The 16,025-nt window shown below is 32.0% G+C and overlaps 1 protein-coding gene across 1 annotated transcript; it reads right to left on the reverse strand.

The window, feature by feature from the left end:
• Positions 1-7,523: 7,523 nt before the first annotated feature.
• LOC108484504 (calcium-dependent mitochondrial ATP-magnesium/phosphate carrier protein 2-like) lies at positions 7,524-14,040 on the reverse strand. Its single transcript, XM_017788314.2, has 8 exons — positions 13,817-14,040; positions 11,935-13,002; positions 11,410-11,830; positions 10,903-11,047; positions 10,331-10,449; positions 10,166-10,244; positions 8,408-8,641; positions 7,524-8,099 (listed from the first exon to the last, which is right to left on the reverse strand). Exons 2-8 carry the CDS (start codon positions 12,995-12,997, stop codon positions 7,725-7,727), a joined length of 2,436 nt encoding a protein of 811 aa, XP_017643803.1. The 5' UTR covers positions 12,998-13,002; positions 13,817-14,040; the 3' UTR covers positions 7,524-7,724.
• Positions 14,041-16,025: the final 1,985 nt, after the last annotated feature.

Raw genomic sequence — 16,025 nt, forward strand, 5'->3', positions numbered from 1 at the left:
CATATCATCAAAACAAGTCATCAAAGCATCATTTTAATCCAAATTATAAACATACCAAATCCAAATCAATTTGCCTAGTTCATAAGCACTTAAACATAGAATTAAATTCACATGCACCTATCTAGATTTAGTTCAATTTACCATATTATAATATGGCTTCAAAAACAATAACATATTTATATGTATAAAACCAACCAAAATTAAACTTATAACCTCATTTACAATCAAACTACAAAATAACTATTATTTAGACACCCTAGGTACATGCTGGCACAAGGGATAAACATCACCACTTTTAAGTTTGGGATCGTTGTTTGATGCTGGATCGATGATCAAAATTAAGTATCTAACCTGTGCACAGAAAACAAAACCGTACGCTGAATATAAACTCAGTAGTGTTTCTATAATCTGAATAATTAAATATAAAGCAATATAATGTGCACAATTAAATACTAAGCACAGTTGAACATTTAAAACCATATTTATTTATATAATAACACAATCATACAATACTCAAATCTTGAATACATTATTTTATACCATATTCAATTTCCATCACTTGCTATGTAATAGCTTTTCTCACTTTGATCCACATATCAATTAACAATAATATTATTCATTTCATATCCATTTCATGAACACATAGTTCATGCATTTCATTTGTATATTTCAATTCACTATCCCATTTCAATTCAATATAATACCATCTAATATCAATCATAGTGCAATTTCATTTAATTACCCCTATTAACACGACTCGGGCACGAACAGATACATGGATCTAACCAAAACACACCAGTTTGGCACCCAGTGCCTAATCGGATAATTCGAAGTAGTAAATTGACACCCATTGTCTCATCGGTTAAACCGAGGTAAGTTGATACCCAGTACTTCATCGAATTAATCCGAAGTAATTTACTGACACCTAGTGTCTCATTGACTCAAAGTCGAAGTAATCCCTGAACTCTTGCAATCCTATGGCATGTCATCTATATCCAACTCAGTCTGATACAGTTAATAGGTTTTCAATTCGCTTTTCAAATACAAGCAATATTCAATTATCATATTTGCACGTATATATTCCTTTCAATTCAAATAATCAATTCAATCCATTCAATCAACTTTTAATTCAATTCAATGTCAAAGTGCCAAATACTCACCTCAATCACTTACCATAAACATTAAATAAAAATTACAACAATTAATAACTAGATTCGAATTATAGAAATACAAACCAAGAATTTCAAGTTATTCTACGTCGACTTTATCTTTCCCCTTTTTAGTCGAGGATTTCGGTACGACGTTAGCTACGAAATTAAAACAATTAAAAATTCATCAATACAATACAATTCTATTTCACGTTGAATATTTCAATTTTTATCCAACATTTTCCAAAATTCCAATTTAGTCCCTAAACCGAGACTAACTTTTATTTTTCACATTTAATTCTTTATTTTCATGCAAATTTCACTTTAGACTAAATTCAACTCCCTATTTTCACCTAAATTCCTAATTTCAAAATTTTCACAATTTAGTCTTTATTACACAAAATTTACTATTTTTTCTACAATTTAATCCTTTTTCATTTCTAGCTTAAAAATCTATCAATTTAGTCCCTAATACTAAAATTATTCAACATTAACAACACCTAAAAACTCAATAATTTCTAAAATTTTGACATGGGTCGAGTAGTATTTAATACCGGGATTCAAAAAACATAAAAATTAAAAGAAAAAAGGACTAAATTGACTAATTAATTGAACTTTGAACAATTGCAGCCCCTAAGGCCGTGGCTTTCTCCTTCCTTTCTTTCTTTTTTCTTTTCTTTCTTTCTTTCTCCCTGTTTCGTTTCTATTGTGTTTCTTTCTATTTCTTTTTGTTTCTTTGTTTTATTATTATATAATATAATATATATAATATTTACTTAAAACATTAAGAATATATATAAGAATATATATATAATAAACTTATAAATATATATATTTTGCGGCCTCAATTTTAAGCAATGGCATAATTGCTTCTTGGTCCCTTTAATTTTTCTTTAATCAATAATTGAATTTTTACCTTATCTGCAATTTAGTCCTATACCTATTTACTCTTAATTCATTCAAATTCACTTAATCGAAACCTAATTAACTACACAAATAGCTCCGTAAAATTATTTATTAATACTTACCAATCCGATTTACAGTAACAGAGCCTCAAGAATGCATTTTTTTTAATTTGGTCTTTTTAATTAATTAAATATCGAAACGTTAAAATTTTTTAACGAAACTTTAATACCACCTTAATGACAATCTATAAAAATTTATAAAAATATTTACAGATCAGTTTATAAAAATAAGGTCCCAATACCTTATTTTTATAATAAATCACTTATATAATAGAAATTATCAAATCAAAAACCTTTTTTTTAAAAAAAAAATCACATTTGACTCGTAAATATTAAATAATAATATTTATGAACTTACTCGTCAGATTTGGTGGCCTCGAAACCATTGTTTCCGACACCACTGCAAAACTGGTTGTTACAACTCTTTCCCCTTACAAAAATTTCGTCCTCGAAATTTCTTACATGGTACAAGCTATTAATCAAGTCTTTCTTCCAACTTTTCAATCGAAGTCCATAAAAAACAATCATAACTCATATCATTTCCAAACCCATATCAGAACTCATTTTAGAACTTGATACTATACCTGAATTTAACTCAGTAGCTCTGATGTTCTCCTGTCATCACTTTATCATTAGTATTATAACTATCGAGAAATTCTCAGTAATAGTCTATCGAAACTTAACTGAGAAACCCGGATTATCAAACTCTGATTGATGTTTCTGATGTGGTTGCATCTATAACTTTCAACTGATATTTGTTCCCCTTTTTCCAGAAAAGCGTCAAGCAATATCATTTTACACAAGTGCGATAACTTCAACAATCGAGACTACTTTAACCCATAATAACATTTCCCAATTAGAACTGACTTGATAGATATATTTCTATATCAAGTCTTCTAGAATCTGAATTTCTTATTCTAACTGTCCATCTATTTACCTATAAATGCACAAAATTTATTCTCAGACTTGAGGATAGACTCAAATGTATATAACTCAATTAAATTTTCAATGAACAACCCACTTTGATTGAAACAACTAAGTCGATTTTATCTATCAGATAATAACATTTCAGAATAATCCCTTCTTCTTGTTGTCAAGACAACCCAGACATACAATCTATCACGATTCCCTCAGAAGACTAATCAATGATCCTTAAAAACTGCATTAACTTAAACGAAACATAACATCCCATTTTAACTTGTTGACATTAATTAAGATTACTTGAGGAATGAAAACCAATATACAAGTTTGAGCTCAATCTTCCACCGTCTACCTTTTTGCTAATGTCAACCCATTCACGAAAGTTAGAAATGGATTATATATAACAATGCTATTTCAATTATTAACATCGAAGCTTTGAACTATGCCGAAGCCACAACCATCAGATAGATTAAAAATCATAGTGCTATAATAGGACTGACGTTTCAACCATATAGATAGAAGAATACCTCAACATCAATAGTGCACTCCAAAATAGAAGAGGAAAACCGAAAGTAGTCCCAATAACAACCAGTGCAGTAATACAACTTCTATAGTCTAATATCCATATCACCGAGCTCCCATGATCGAACCAGGATTTATAATAGCAATAAATATAATTACCTCCAGCCAATGAATATCTCTTACAGATGAATCATTTTTGATAAATCAAACAATAAGAATGATAAGAAAACCAAGATAATGAAATCCAATATGTGAAACTATACTGAATTTTCGAGAATAAAAACCACATAGAATAATAAAGACATCAATGATATCCTAGAGAAAAATCCAGAAGAATAATATCGCTCATACGCACTAGAAATAGTTGTGATAGAGACAATATAAATTGCATATATGTAATTCAGAGCTTCAACTAGTAGAAGTAGAAAATAGCATCATATGAGTCTTATCATCAAGTCTTCTATTGAACATAATGGATTAGAAAACCAAAGAAAGATAGAGCAATGCCGATCATGAATCAACTAGACTAATAATAATTTCGTCTAACATTATGATTAGCTAACGTTATCTTACGATAAGAATCACCTCTGAAAATGAAAAATTACATATATCTCTGAGAATAAAAGAACATATAGAATACCTAGAAGAGATCACTATAAAATACGCGACTATAATAGTTGCATTCAGATATCTTTGCAATGTCAACACTATCCTACTAACTATTACAGTCAGCAATGATCCCATATTATTCCAATCACTGAAGAAATCAATTCAGAAGAAATTCCGGTTAATCTTTTCTTTAAATACCATACTTGAATAAGTCGATTACTCGTGAATAACTTCTTCCTTAATAGCGACATTGCGTATCCTGAATAATCTTCAGAAAAAACTGATATCTCTTTTAGAACTGTTTTTACTTGCTAACCCATTCTGAGTTCTTACCGCATTATTAATCATTCTGCCACTAAACTCTTCAGTCTCATACTTGTGAGCTTATTCAATCTAAATTTTGTGAATTTCATTCTATAAAACTGTACTGATGAGGGGGTGAAGGTCGTAAAGCCTCAAAATTTGACTCTCATATATACACACATATAACATAAAATTTATCATCAACATAATCATTATAATCATTCGACATTTTCAACTATAAAACAAAAACAAATATATCAGCATCCAAATCCCGGCTTAATTAGACTCAATTATGGCATGTACCTCTAGACTCAATTCTAAGCTCGATTTAGTCCAAGAATCGGCTAAACCTGCAAAGCTCTGATACCACTAAATGTAACACCCCCAACCCTTATCCTTCACCGGAACCAGGTTACGGAGCATTACCGGAGTTTACAGAACAAACAAACAGAAATTTCAAACATTTCGTATCATAAAAACAAGTCATCAAAGCATCATTTTAATCTAAATTATAAACATACCAAATCCAAATCAACTTGCCTAGTTCATAAGCACTTAAACATAAAATTAAATTCACATGCACCTATCTAGATTTAGTTCAATTTACCATGGTATAATATGGCTTAAAAAACAAACACATATTTATATGTATAAAACCAACCAAAATTAAACTTATAACCTCATTTACAATCAAACTACAAAATAACTATTATTTAGACACCCCAGGTACATGCCAACACAAGGGATAAACATCACCACTTTTGAGTTCGAGATCGTTATTGGATGCTGAATCATTGATCAAAGTTAAGTATCCAACCTGCGCACGAAAAACAAAAACCATACGCTGAGTATAAACTCAGTGGTATTTCTATAATCTGAATAATTAAATATAAAACAATATAATATGCACAATTAAATATTAAGCACATTTGAACATTTAAAACCATATTTATTTATATAATAACACAATCCATACAATACTCAAATCTTGAATACATTATTTTATACCATATTCAATTTCCATCACTTGCTATATAATAGCTTTTCTCACTTTGACCCACATATCAATTAACAGTAATATTATTCATTTCATATCCATTTCATGAACACATAATTCATGCATTTCATTTGTATATTTTAATTCACTATCCCATTTCAATTCAATATAATACCATCCAATATCAATTATAGTGTCATCTCATTTAATTACCCCTATTAACACGACTCGGACTCGGACAAATACACGAATCCAATCAAAACACACCAGTTTGGCATGCCATCGAATTAATCCGAAGTAATTTAATGACACCTAGTGTCTCATCGAGTCGAACTCGAAGTAATCCCTGAACTCTTCCAATCCTATGGCATGCCATCTATATCCAACTCAGCCCGATATAGTTAATAGGGTTTCAATTCGCTTTTCAAATACAAGCAATATTCAATTATCATATTTGCACATATTTATTCATTTCAATTCAAATAATCAATTTAATCCATTCAATCAACTTTTAATTCAATTCAGTTTCAAAGTGCCAAATACTCACCTCAATCACTTACTATAAACATTAAATAAAAATTACTACAATTTATAACTAGATTTGGATTATAGAAATACAAACCAGGTCCGAGCTATTCCACGTCGACTTTATCTTTCCCTTTTTTAGTCGAGGATTCCAGTACGACGTTAGCTATGAAATTAGAACAATTAAAAATTCATCAATACAATACAATTCAATTTCACATTGAATATTTGAATTTTTATCCAACATTTGCCTAAATTCCAATTTAGTCCCTAAATCGAGACTAACTTTTATTCTTCACATTTAATTCTTTATTTTCATGTAAATTCCACTTTAGGCTAAATTCAACTCCCTATTTTCACATAAATTCCTAATTTCAAAATTTTCACAGTTTAGTCCCTACTACACAAAATTTACTATTTTTTCTACAATTTAATCCTTTTTCATTTCTAGCTTAAAAATCTATCAATTTAGTCCCTAATACTAAAATTATTCAACATTAACAACACCTAAAAACTCAATAATTTCTAAAATTTTGACATGGGTCGGGTAGTATTTATAACACCGAGATTCCAAAAACATAAAAATTAAAAGAAAAAAGGACTAAATTGACTAACCAATTGAACTTTGAATAATTGAAGCCCCTAAGGTCGTGGCTTTCTCCTTCCTTCCTTTCCTTTTTCTTTTCTTTCTTTCCTTCTCCCTGTTTCGTTTCTATTCTGTTTCTTTGTTTTATTATTATATAATATAACATATATTTATAATAAACTTGTAAAAATCTATCTTATGCCACCTCAATTTTAAGTAATGGCATAATTGTTTTTTTGGTCCCTTTAATTTTTCTTTAATCTATAATTCAATTTTTACATTATATACAATTTAGTCCTATACCTAATTACTCTTAATTCATGCAAATTCAGTTAATCGAAACCTAATTAACTACACAACTAGCTTCGTAAATATTTTTAATAAATATTTACGAGTCCTGTTTACTGTAACGAAGTCCCAGGAATGCATATTTTTTAATTTGATCATTTTTAATTAATTAACTATTGAAACGTTAAAATTCATTAACGAAACTTTAATACCACCTTAATGACACTCCGTAAATATTTATGAAAAATATTTACGGCTCAATTTATAAAAAGAAGGTCCCAATACCTTATTTTCTAAAACCACTTGCTTGAACTTACTAAATCACTTATATGACATATATTATCAAATCAAAAAACTTTTTTTAAAAAAAAATTACATTTGACTCGTAAATTTTAAATAATAATATTTACAAACTTACTCGTCAGATTTGGTGGCCCTGAAACCATTGTTTCCAAGACCTTTGAAAATATGCTGTTACAATTAATATTATACTAAGCATAAAATTGTAAATTTAGTATAGGTTCTTTAATACTTTATAAATTATAAAATTTCAGTATTAATGCAAACGCATTGACAAAAAATCCATTAATAGACTTTTTGTGAATAAGAAATAGCAAGCTGTTACAATATCGCATATGTAATATGTTTGTCATGTCAAATTTTAAAAATAATAAAACTTAATGAATTTAACGATTATAATTTAGTAAAAACTACAATTTTAAAAATTAAAAAGTTCAAACTAAAAAATAACCCAATTAAAGTATGAGTATTAAATGCATAACTTAGGCGTAGTACACCAACTAATATCAGAATTTAACCTTAACAAAAGCAGAGGCCATTTGAAGATAATGGTTCATATTTTAGCTGATTTCTTTTTCGGAGACTTGATCCATAGAAATATCTTTGTTTCCGGATACTTGATCCGTTGCAATGTCTTTGTTTCCGTCCATAGCCTTCCTCAACAACTCGTAGCCGGCAAAGTTCATGGCGCCAAAGGGAGCAATCCAAAAAAACCTTGGTATGAGTCCTTTGAACAGGGCAAGGGGCCCTTCGTGACGGAGTATAGAAATGGCTACCGCTGACATCGATACGTTTTGGCCCCCAGATGCAGTCATCATTCTAGTTTTAATGACATCGAATGGTGTACTAATAACAGAAACTAACCCTCCGGAAATAGCTCCGACAACAACTGCTTCCCACGGTTCCAGTTCCCGTCTTATAAGTTGTTGGGTAAACTAAAACAAAAATGCAGAAGCAAAACGATAATTCGGATAAAAATAATGACAATTATGATTTAAGTCCCATAATTCAAAGGAATCCACATATGATTCAGCGGGAGATGAAATCAAGTATATGAGCGAGTATACTGGCATTCTATTAAGGTGTACATCGGTTCTTCCACGGAATCTTACAACTACAAGGAACTTGCATTATTAAGACAAGTGCACTGTTAGGGAGGACTGCCTATGTAAGTCCCTTCAGCATGCCACCACTGGCAAATAAATTGGTGGAAAGAAAAATCTCGATGCAAATACAAAAATACCTTTTTGGATTCAGTGTAAAGGCCCATCCCTGCAACATAGAACGGCAACTCACGACAAAGTGTGGCCCCAGCACCACGGAAAAAGGCCTGCGGGCCATCCTGCTTCCAAGTACCGATAAGAGCTTCTCCGACATTGTCATAAAGATCAGCCTGCAAACGCTGCTTCAGTACCTCACTAGGTAAACGTGCCATTGTTCCTAGAACTGTACCGAGGAATGATGCCATGGATTTAACCTACAGAGCACAGAAATGAGATTTTAACTCGGTGTTGCAAATGAAAATTAAGTGTGCAAGACAACTTTCCACATGCACAGAAAGAGAAACAAACCCACAAAAGCCATGCTACTTGGACTCGAGTATGAGAATCGGACACAGGTATTTTTAATAATTTTCAAAATTGTAACGCGTTTGGTGAATCCTTGGAGGATCACACCCCAGTTCCCCATGTCCAGATATGCATCAAACATGAGTAATTCAAGAAAACGAAAAATAGTAGCAACATGGCAGAAAAGCACATTGGATTCACTCACATACAAAGAAAGAGTTGGTACGAGACTTCACGAGCACATAAAAACACTACTGACTAACAAGGGGATCCGGCACAAATCTAAGAATTACACAACCAATGACTTGATGTTTGGATCTTTGTTTTCGTAATTATATTGAGGAATCAAAATTTACTAGAACAATTTGTTCAATTTTTGTTGTTGTTTACATTCATGTATTGCTTTGAATGTGAACTACTATGATACTCCAACTCTTCATTTTTCTTTAAGTTCGTGTGTCTATCCAAATATCAATATGAGAACATGACCATCCAAGAACTCTCCAAATACCTAGAAAAAATTGAATATAACCATATCCAATACTCATACCCGAATCCCAGCAACAACGGTGCCTTATAGATTGATGACTGATGGAAGAAAAATAGTAGCAGATGAAACTGAAAATTTCCAGAATAAGAGAGATGAAGAATCTAAAAGAACTCTTAAAAAAGATGGTTGATATGGAGATCGATGATTTTCCATCAGAAATAATAGAAGAAATCAGAAATACGTGGAAGCTTTGCAACTCGCCAAAACTGTCACCAAATTCATTACACCTAGATGAAATAGAGTTAATGAATCTAGATAATATCTAAGAAGGATAAAGCTAAAACAGGCCAATCACGTGGTGAGATGATGTCCAAGAAACACTTATGAACAAAGAGAAGACAACTTGAAGAAAAAGGCATCAGAAAAGGTTGCAACGTGGAAGATAAATGATGTGACAAGACCAAGCAACGTGGAAACAACTATGTTGATGACAAGATAGGATCCTTATCAGTAACACTGTGTGGGATTGAAGAAAAATTAAATAGAGTTTAGAAATTTTGCTATAAATAATGATATATGTAGCCTAAACAAGGCATCGAGATTTAGATCGAAATCAATATCAAAAATAACTTTGTAAACTTTTTACTTTCTTTTCAAATATCCTCTCCTTGTAAACTTTCCTTTATAATAATATAATCTTTCTTCTTCCGCCAGTCATTTACACAAAAGAAGAATAAGAAACTTCCTTTAACATGTAAATTTTTGTTTTTCTTAGTTAAATGGGCCCAAACAAAAAGTAGCTTTGTGAATGGCCCTTGGAAGAAAACTTATAAGATATCGGACGTTCTTTCAAAATGGAAAATTAGGGAAGCCAATTACAAAGAAACAAGGGAGAAATTAAATAACAAATTCACAAAAAAAGTAATAGTGCAACAATAATTACCTGGATGTCAGGGAGGTTCGGAGCCACATTGATCAATACAAGCTTGCTTACTTCAGATATTCCTGTCCGCAACCCATTGCTGCAATGTTGAAAGAAAACCGATCGCACAAATAAATGACAGAAAGCAAAACGAACTACAGACAACAACAAAAAAAATTATAAAACCTTGAAAACTGTCCAAGAATTGCAGGGATGGAACCCTTATAAAGCCCCCGTAATCCGACTTGTGGAATGTTTGACATAAGTTCCAGGAATGTCAGGGTGGTTGATGCTTGCAACTGAGTCTAATAAAGTACAAAAATGGAAAAGAAGAAAAAAAAAAAAAAATCATGAAAAGGCCTGATGACATAATAGCCAGAGATGAGCCGAAACATCAACGGTTTCAGCAATAAAGTCCACAAGTGTATCTTAACTTTACGAATAAACACTCACTTCTGAAATTTTACAGCTTGCAACCTTTAGTGCTGAAAGGATATAAAAAACGAAGCATTTCTTTATTTTTTTTAAATGTGACAAACAGTTGGTTTCCCTCAATTTACCAGATCACGGACCAGTCAAGCATGGAGCTTGTGTTGTGTATCAATTGCGGATATAGCTCGCACCAGTAAATTTACACCAGATGAGCTCTCCATACTCCAGATAATATCCTCAAGAAAGATATGATGACTATGGATTTTACTAGATGTTCACAAATGGATATTATTACATAAAAAATGGCACTAGGTTGAAGAATTTACCTTCACAGTATCGATTGGATACATTAGAGCTGAAGATAATCCACATGAAAGACCCCCAGCAATTGCGGATTTAAGAACACTTATAGCTGGCACTTCTGCAGGCGGTGCAACAGCAACAACAGACGCAGCTTTAAACCAGATATTCCTGTATTTAATACAAAAAGAAGCTCAATTAGGCTTAGAATACTTGAATCCAGCTCGCTTGATAATTAAAACTGTTCAAGCTCGAGTCGGCATTGACCAAGCCATATTCAATTTTTTCCAAGTCAAACCTATATAGCTTATGAACACAGATGTCTTGTTTACACCCATAGTTCAACGAAGAAAAAAGGGAGGACCTAAACATTATACTAAATATATACAATGAGAAACCCAGATGTAAATCTAAAGTTTGAACTTCTAAAACTTCAGCCCAAACCAACGAAAATTGGACAGTAAATTAAATTCGACCTTGTGATTCCACTACAGTTTCAGAATAAGACCCTTCAAATGGAAAATTAACCTTACCGAGGATCATCTTGACGTAGTCGGTCAGGAGGCAAAAGAAGCATAAAATTGCGGAAGTGTCCATATGAAACAGATTCTTCAGTGCCTGCATTCAAAAACCGCATCATGGCGACAGCATTGTCTTCGGTTGCTGGAAGCCCGACATTTTTAAGTGATGCCAATATTTCACTCTTTTGGAGAGTCCCACACTCGCTTAAACAAAGAGAAGTATAAGCTTCAAGAATGGTTGGCTCCTTCCGTTCCATCAAGGATAAAAACTGCTTCCAGCCAAAGGATTTTGAAAATGGATTTCTTCTGGTCTGGCGCATGAATTCCTGAGAATATTTCACTGGCAATTTTCTTTTTTTCATTGCAACTTCAAGATCTTCTAAAGTTACTTGGCCATCGCCATCTCTATCCAGTTCTTCAAAGAACCTCCTCCCTGAAAGAATAAAAAAACTGAGTAAAAGTTGGTGCATAACTATGTAACTCGGACTTGGATGTAAGTTAGACTGTAGTATAGCTAAGCTGTCTGATAAACCATACCTTCAGACTTGGTATATCTGAAGAACTCCTGGACAGAGAATAACTTCTTCTTGTCTGGAAGGTCTAGCAAAGACTGGCCCAATAGCAGTGGAAGCTCAGTCAAATCCGTAGGCGAGATCATCGATAAGGTCAATCTCAAATGCTTCACATCTGATAGAGGAATGTTACGTATCAGACCGGCCAGTTTTTGTGATGAATTACCACCAGTTTCTTCCCTACCGCCCGTACCAACACCAACAAGACCGGACGGAACACCTCCCACTTTAGCAAACTTCAAATTTCCCAAAAATCCATTTACATAAACTTTTCGACCATCCCAAATACTTGCAACTGCTTTTAAATAATCAAGCTTTTGAAGATTTTGGGTCAACTGATCAAATGCAAATCCTATAAAGCATTCAAACAGTACATTCTCTCGATCATGATTATGTTCCAAACCCTCATTCCTCGTGATAACCCGGGCCCTCGACTCTCCAGGCTTAAACTCAAACAGTGCCTTTGATTCCACGTCACGAGTACACGAACTTAGACACTCTTTATTTTTGTCCATTTTCTGAATCCGTTTATTCCCAGACTTGAATGAGCTCGGTATAGCCTCAACAAATCTGTTAACCAGCACCGACCAATTCGCTGCAAACAGCAACCGATTCATACAAGTCCCTTCAACTGTATCAATATATTTTCCTTTCAATCCTTTCCTAACTGCCTCGACCTTTTTATCGTTCAGCTCATTTTCCGACGAAAACATGCCAATAAAAACATCCATCGGAACCTTTATAGACAATCCTTTCATTCTCACTTCACTACGAACATGATTCGACCGATTATTAACACCGATTCTGTTCTTCACACTGAAGATTTGAACCTTACTATTCCAATCACTATCACTACCACTCAATGGGGCAATCAATTCGAATTTTTTTCTTTGATCATTAGACACTCCCCAACAACTTTCAAGATCTTTTGCAGCTTTCTTATTGCCTAATTCAAGAGGTGAAAATACTTCTTTTATGAACCGAATCCGAATTGGATTTGATTCAAGCGGATCACTCTTCGACATCATTTTCTCTATAAACACACACACACACACAAAAAAAAAAAAAAAAAAACATAAAAATCAAGAGCCAAATTGGCAAAAGTTATGTACCAAAAAGACAATTGACAAAAACCAAATCTTCAGCCACTTCAAAGGGTAAAGATAGCTTCTTTTACCACTCGAATCAAATCGAAAATCTATCTCATGTCACACAAACTCAAAAGTTGCACATTTCTTAAGATTCAACAAGTCAAGAAACGCCAAAAAAAAACATAAAAGATCATGAGCCGAATTGAAAAACCAAAATTTCAGCCAATTCAAAGGGTGAAGATAGATTCTTTTATTACTTGAATAGAATAAAAAATCAATCCCATTCCCCTAAAGAGCCTAAAAATTTGTAAATTTACTATTATACAAACTCAAAAATTTGCATTTTTCTTGAGATTCATCAACAACCATATTTGTACAACACAAAAACCGAAAAACTAGAAATAATAAACATGAGCCTGATTGAATTGGAAAAAGAAATCAGCCAATTCAAAGGGAAAAAAAAGCTTCGTTTCCTACTTCAATCGAATTGGAAATCGATTCCATTCCCCTAAATAGCCTAAAAATCGTCAATTTTCTGTTACGCAAACTCAAAATATACACTTAACTTGAGATTCAACAAGTTCTTTGCACCAAGTAAAAAAGAATCCACCGAGCTAGAGCCAAAATTTCAACACACACACACACAAAAAAAAAAAAACAAATAATAATAAACGATTACAAAAGAAGACTAAGAATCCAGCAACTAGACCTTTTGAACGCTAGAAGTACAGGAAATGAACTAAAAGAAGAATTCACCTTGGGGAATGATTTGTTGAAGAAATTGATTTAAAGCATTATGCTGACGAAAATAGTCAAATGGTATTAGTTTTCAGTCTACTTTAAGGTGAAGGATTCCAATTTTTATAGAGGATTCATCTGAGTTCTAATTGGATAGTCTCATTTAAAGTTTCAAATGTTGTTTTTTCGTAAACAATTATCACACATTTGGAAAGTATTTCCATAATGTTCTTATTCACAGTGTTATTGGAAATTTAATCAGATTATATATATATATATATATATATATATATATATACATGAAATTACACAAAGGAAGTAAAGCCTAAAATTTGTACCATTTTTTTTAATGATACCAAACCAAACAAATCAACAGAGAACAGCTAGGGCCAAGTATGACGTATACTATATGCCAAGCAGCTTCCATTGCCATGTGATAAATCTGTCATTGCAATGGGTCCATCAAAGCTTGGTGCTGTACATTCATTGGCACTTATTCCAAGAGGATGTTATTCCATTTCCTAAGAAGTAACATCGTGATCCCGTAGTCGCAGCAGCAGTAACCGTAGAAATAACAATCTACACTGGAGTTTTGAGTTACACTATTAAAGTGTGCCAGAGTATCAAGCCAATACTGCAATTGTTGACGTAGTGAAAAATGGCAACCAAACCAGATCGCCATGGCGTAATTACAGTCTGGAGATACACTAATTGAACGGGCTTTCATTGAAAAGGGTTTAAAATAGAAACCCTAATTGATTCCGGAATCGCAAAAACGGGGAAATCACTTCAATGTAGGGTTTTAAATTCTTATTAGGGTTCATAAACATTTAGGGCTTTTGATTGGATAATCTACAAAAATGGTCACTTTTATTTGTCTCGGGTTACATTTTAGTTATTTATGTTTAAAATCTTATGTTTTAGTCACTTACTATTTTGTTACGAAGTGATCACTCTACCGTTAAGTTCTGTTATCTCTCTAACGGTAATCCTACATGGCAGTGCAACTAAATTTAGTTAAATTTCTAAATGGGATGAAAATAGATTTTTAATTAAAAATTTTAATTAATTAAAATTTTTAAACCTAAACCTTAACTAAAAAAACTGTTTATCTCCTATTTTTAATTTTTTTTCAGTCTCTTCTTTTTTTTCCAATGATTTTTTTTTATTTGAGTGAAAAAACTATTATTAAGATCAAAATAGTTGACATCAAAATTGACTGCTTCATAAAGATGGATTCAATGGAGGGTTAAGTATGTCTTCTTTGCATTCCTCTATCTCTTTTATTCAATACTGAAAAATAAAATATTGGATTTTTTATTGTTTAATCCTAAATTAAAATTCTTAATATGAATATTAACAACTAAAAGAATTTCAGACCAGAAAAAAGAGATACCCACAAAGAGATTATGAACAAACAAGCCGATTTAGATCAGAAAAAATCGAATTGAGAAACCAAATATTCAAGAACGTGAAGAATTGGAAAATACAATGATTAGGAACAAAAACGATTACCATCTTCTTATTTGTCGACAACCACTTCATTTTAAGTCTTAGAATATAAATTTGTCGGTGAAGAAGACATACCTGGACCCTCCATTGAATGAAGAAGACATACCTGGACCCTCCATTGAATCCTTTTTTTGTTTTTGTACCTGAATAAAAAAATTTGATCATAATAACTTTTTTAGTCAATTGAAAAAGAAAACTAAAACAAGGGGGGAGATGAACGATTTTTTAACTAAGATTTAGGGTTTAAAATTTTTAATTAATTAAATTTATTTAATTAAAAAACTATTCTCATCCCATTAGGAAATCCAAGTTGGCACTTAAAATCTAGTTGGACTGCCACATAGGATTACCGTTAGGGAGATAATGGAACTTAACGGAAGAGTGATCACTTCGTAACAAAATAATAACATAAGTGACTAAAACGTAACATTTCAAATATAAGTGATTAAAATGTAACCTGAGGTAAACAAAAGTGACTATTTTTGTAGTTTACCCCTTTGATTTTATGTAGAAGTTAAATTAAAAGTGTAATTTTTCTTTTCTTGTTTCTTGTTTTTCTCACACGTGTCAAATTTATGGGACAAAAAATTGAATTATGTACTATATTAAATGGATAAAAATAGATTAAATGATGCATAAAACTAAATTTAATATTAAATGCGCTACAATCACGTATATATTATATTAATTATTCATATTTTATTATTAATTTTGA

This window comes from Gossypium arboreum, chromosome 6 (genome assembly GCF_025698485.1).
Source record: "Gossypium arboreum isolate Shixiya-1 chromosome 6, ASM2569848v2, whole genome shotgun sequence".
NCBI lineage: Eukaryota > Viridiplantae > Streptophyta > Magnoliopsida > Malvales > Malvaceae > Gossypium > Gossypium arboreum.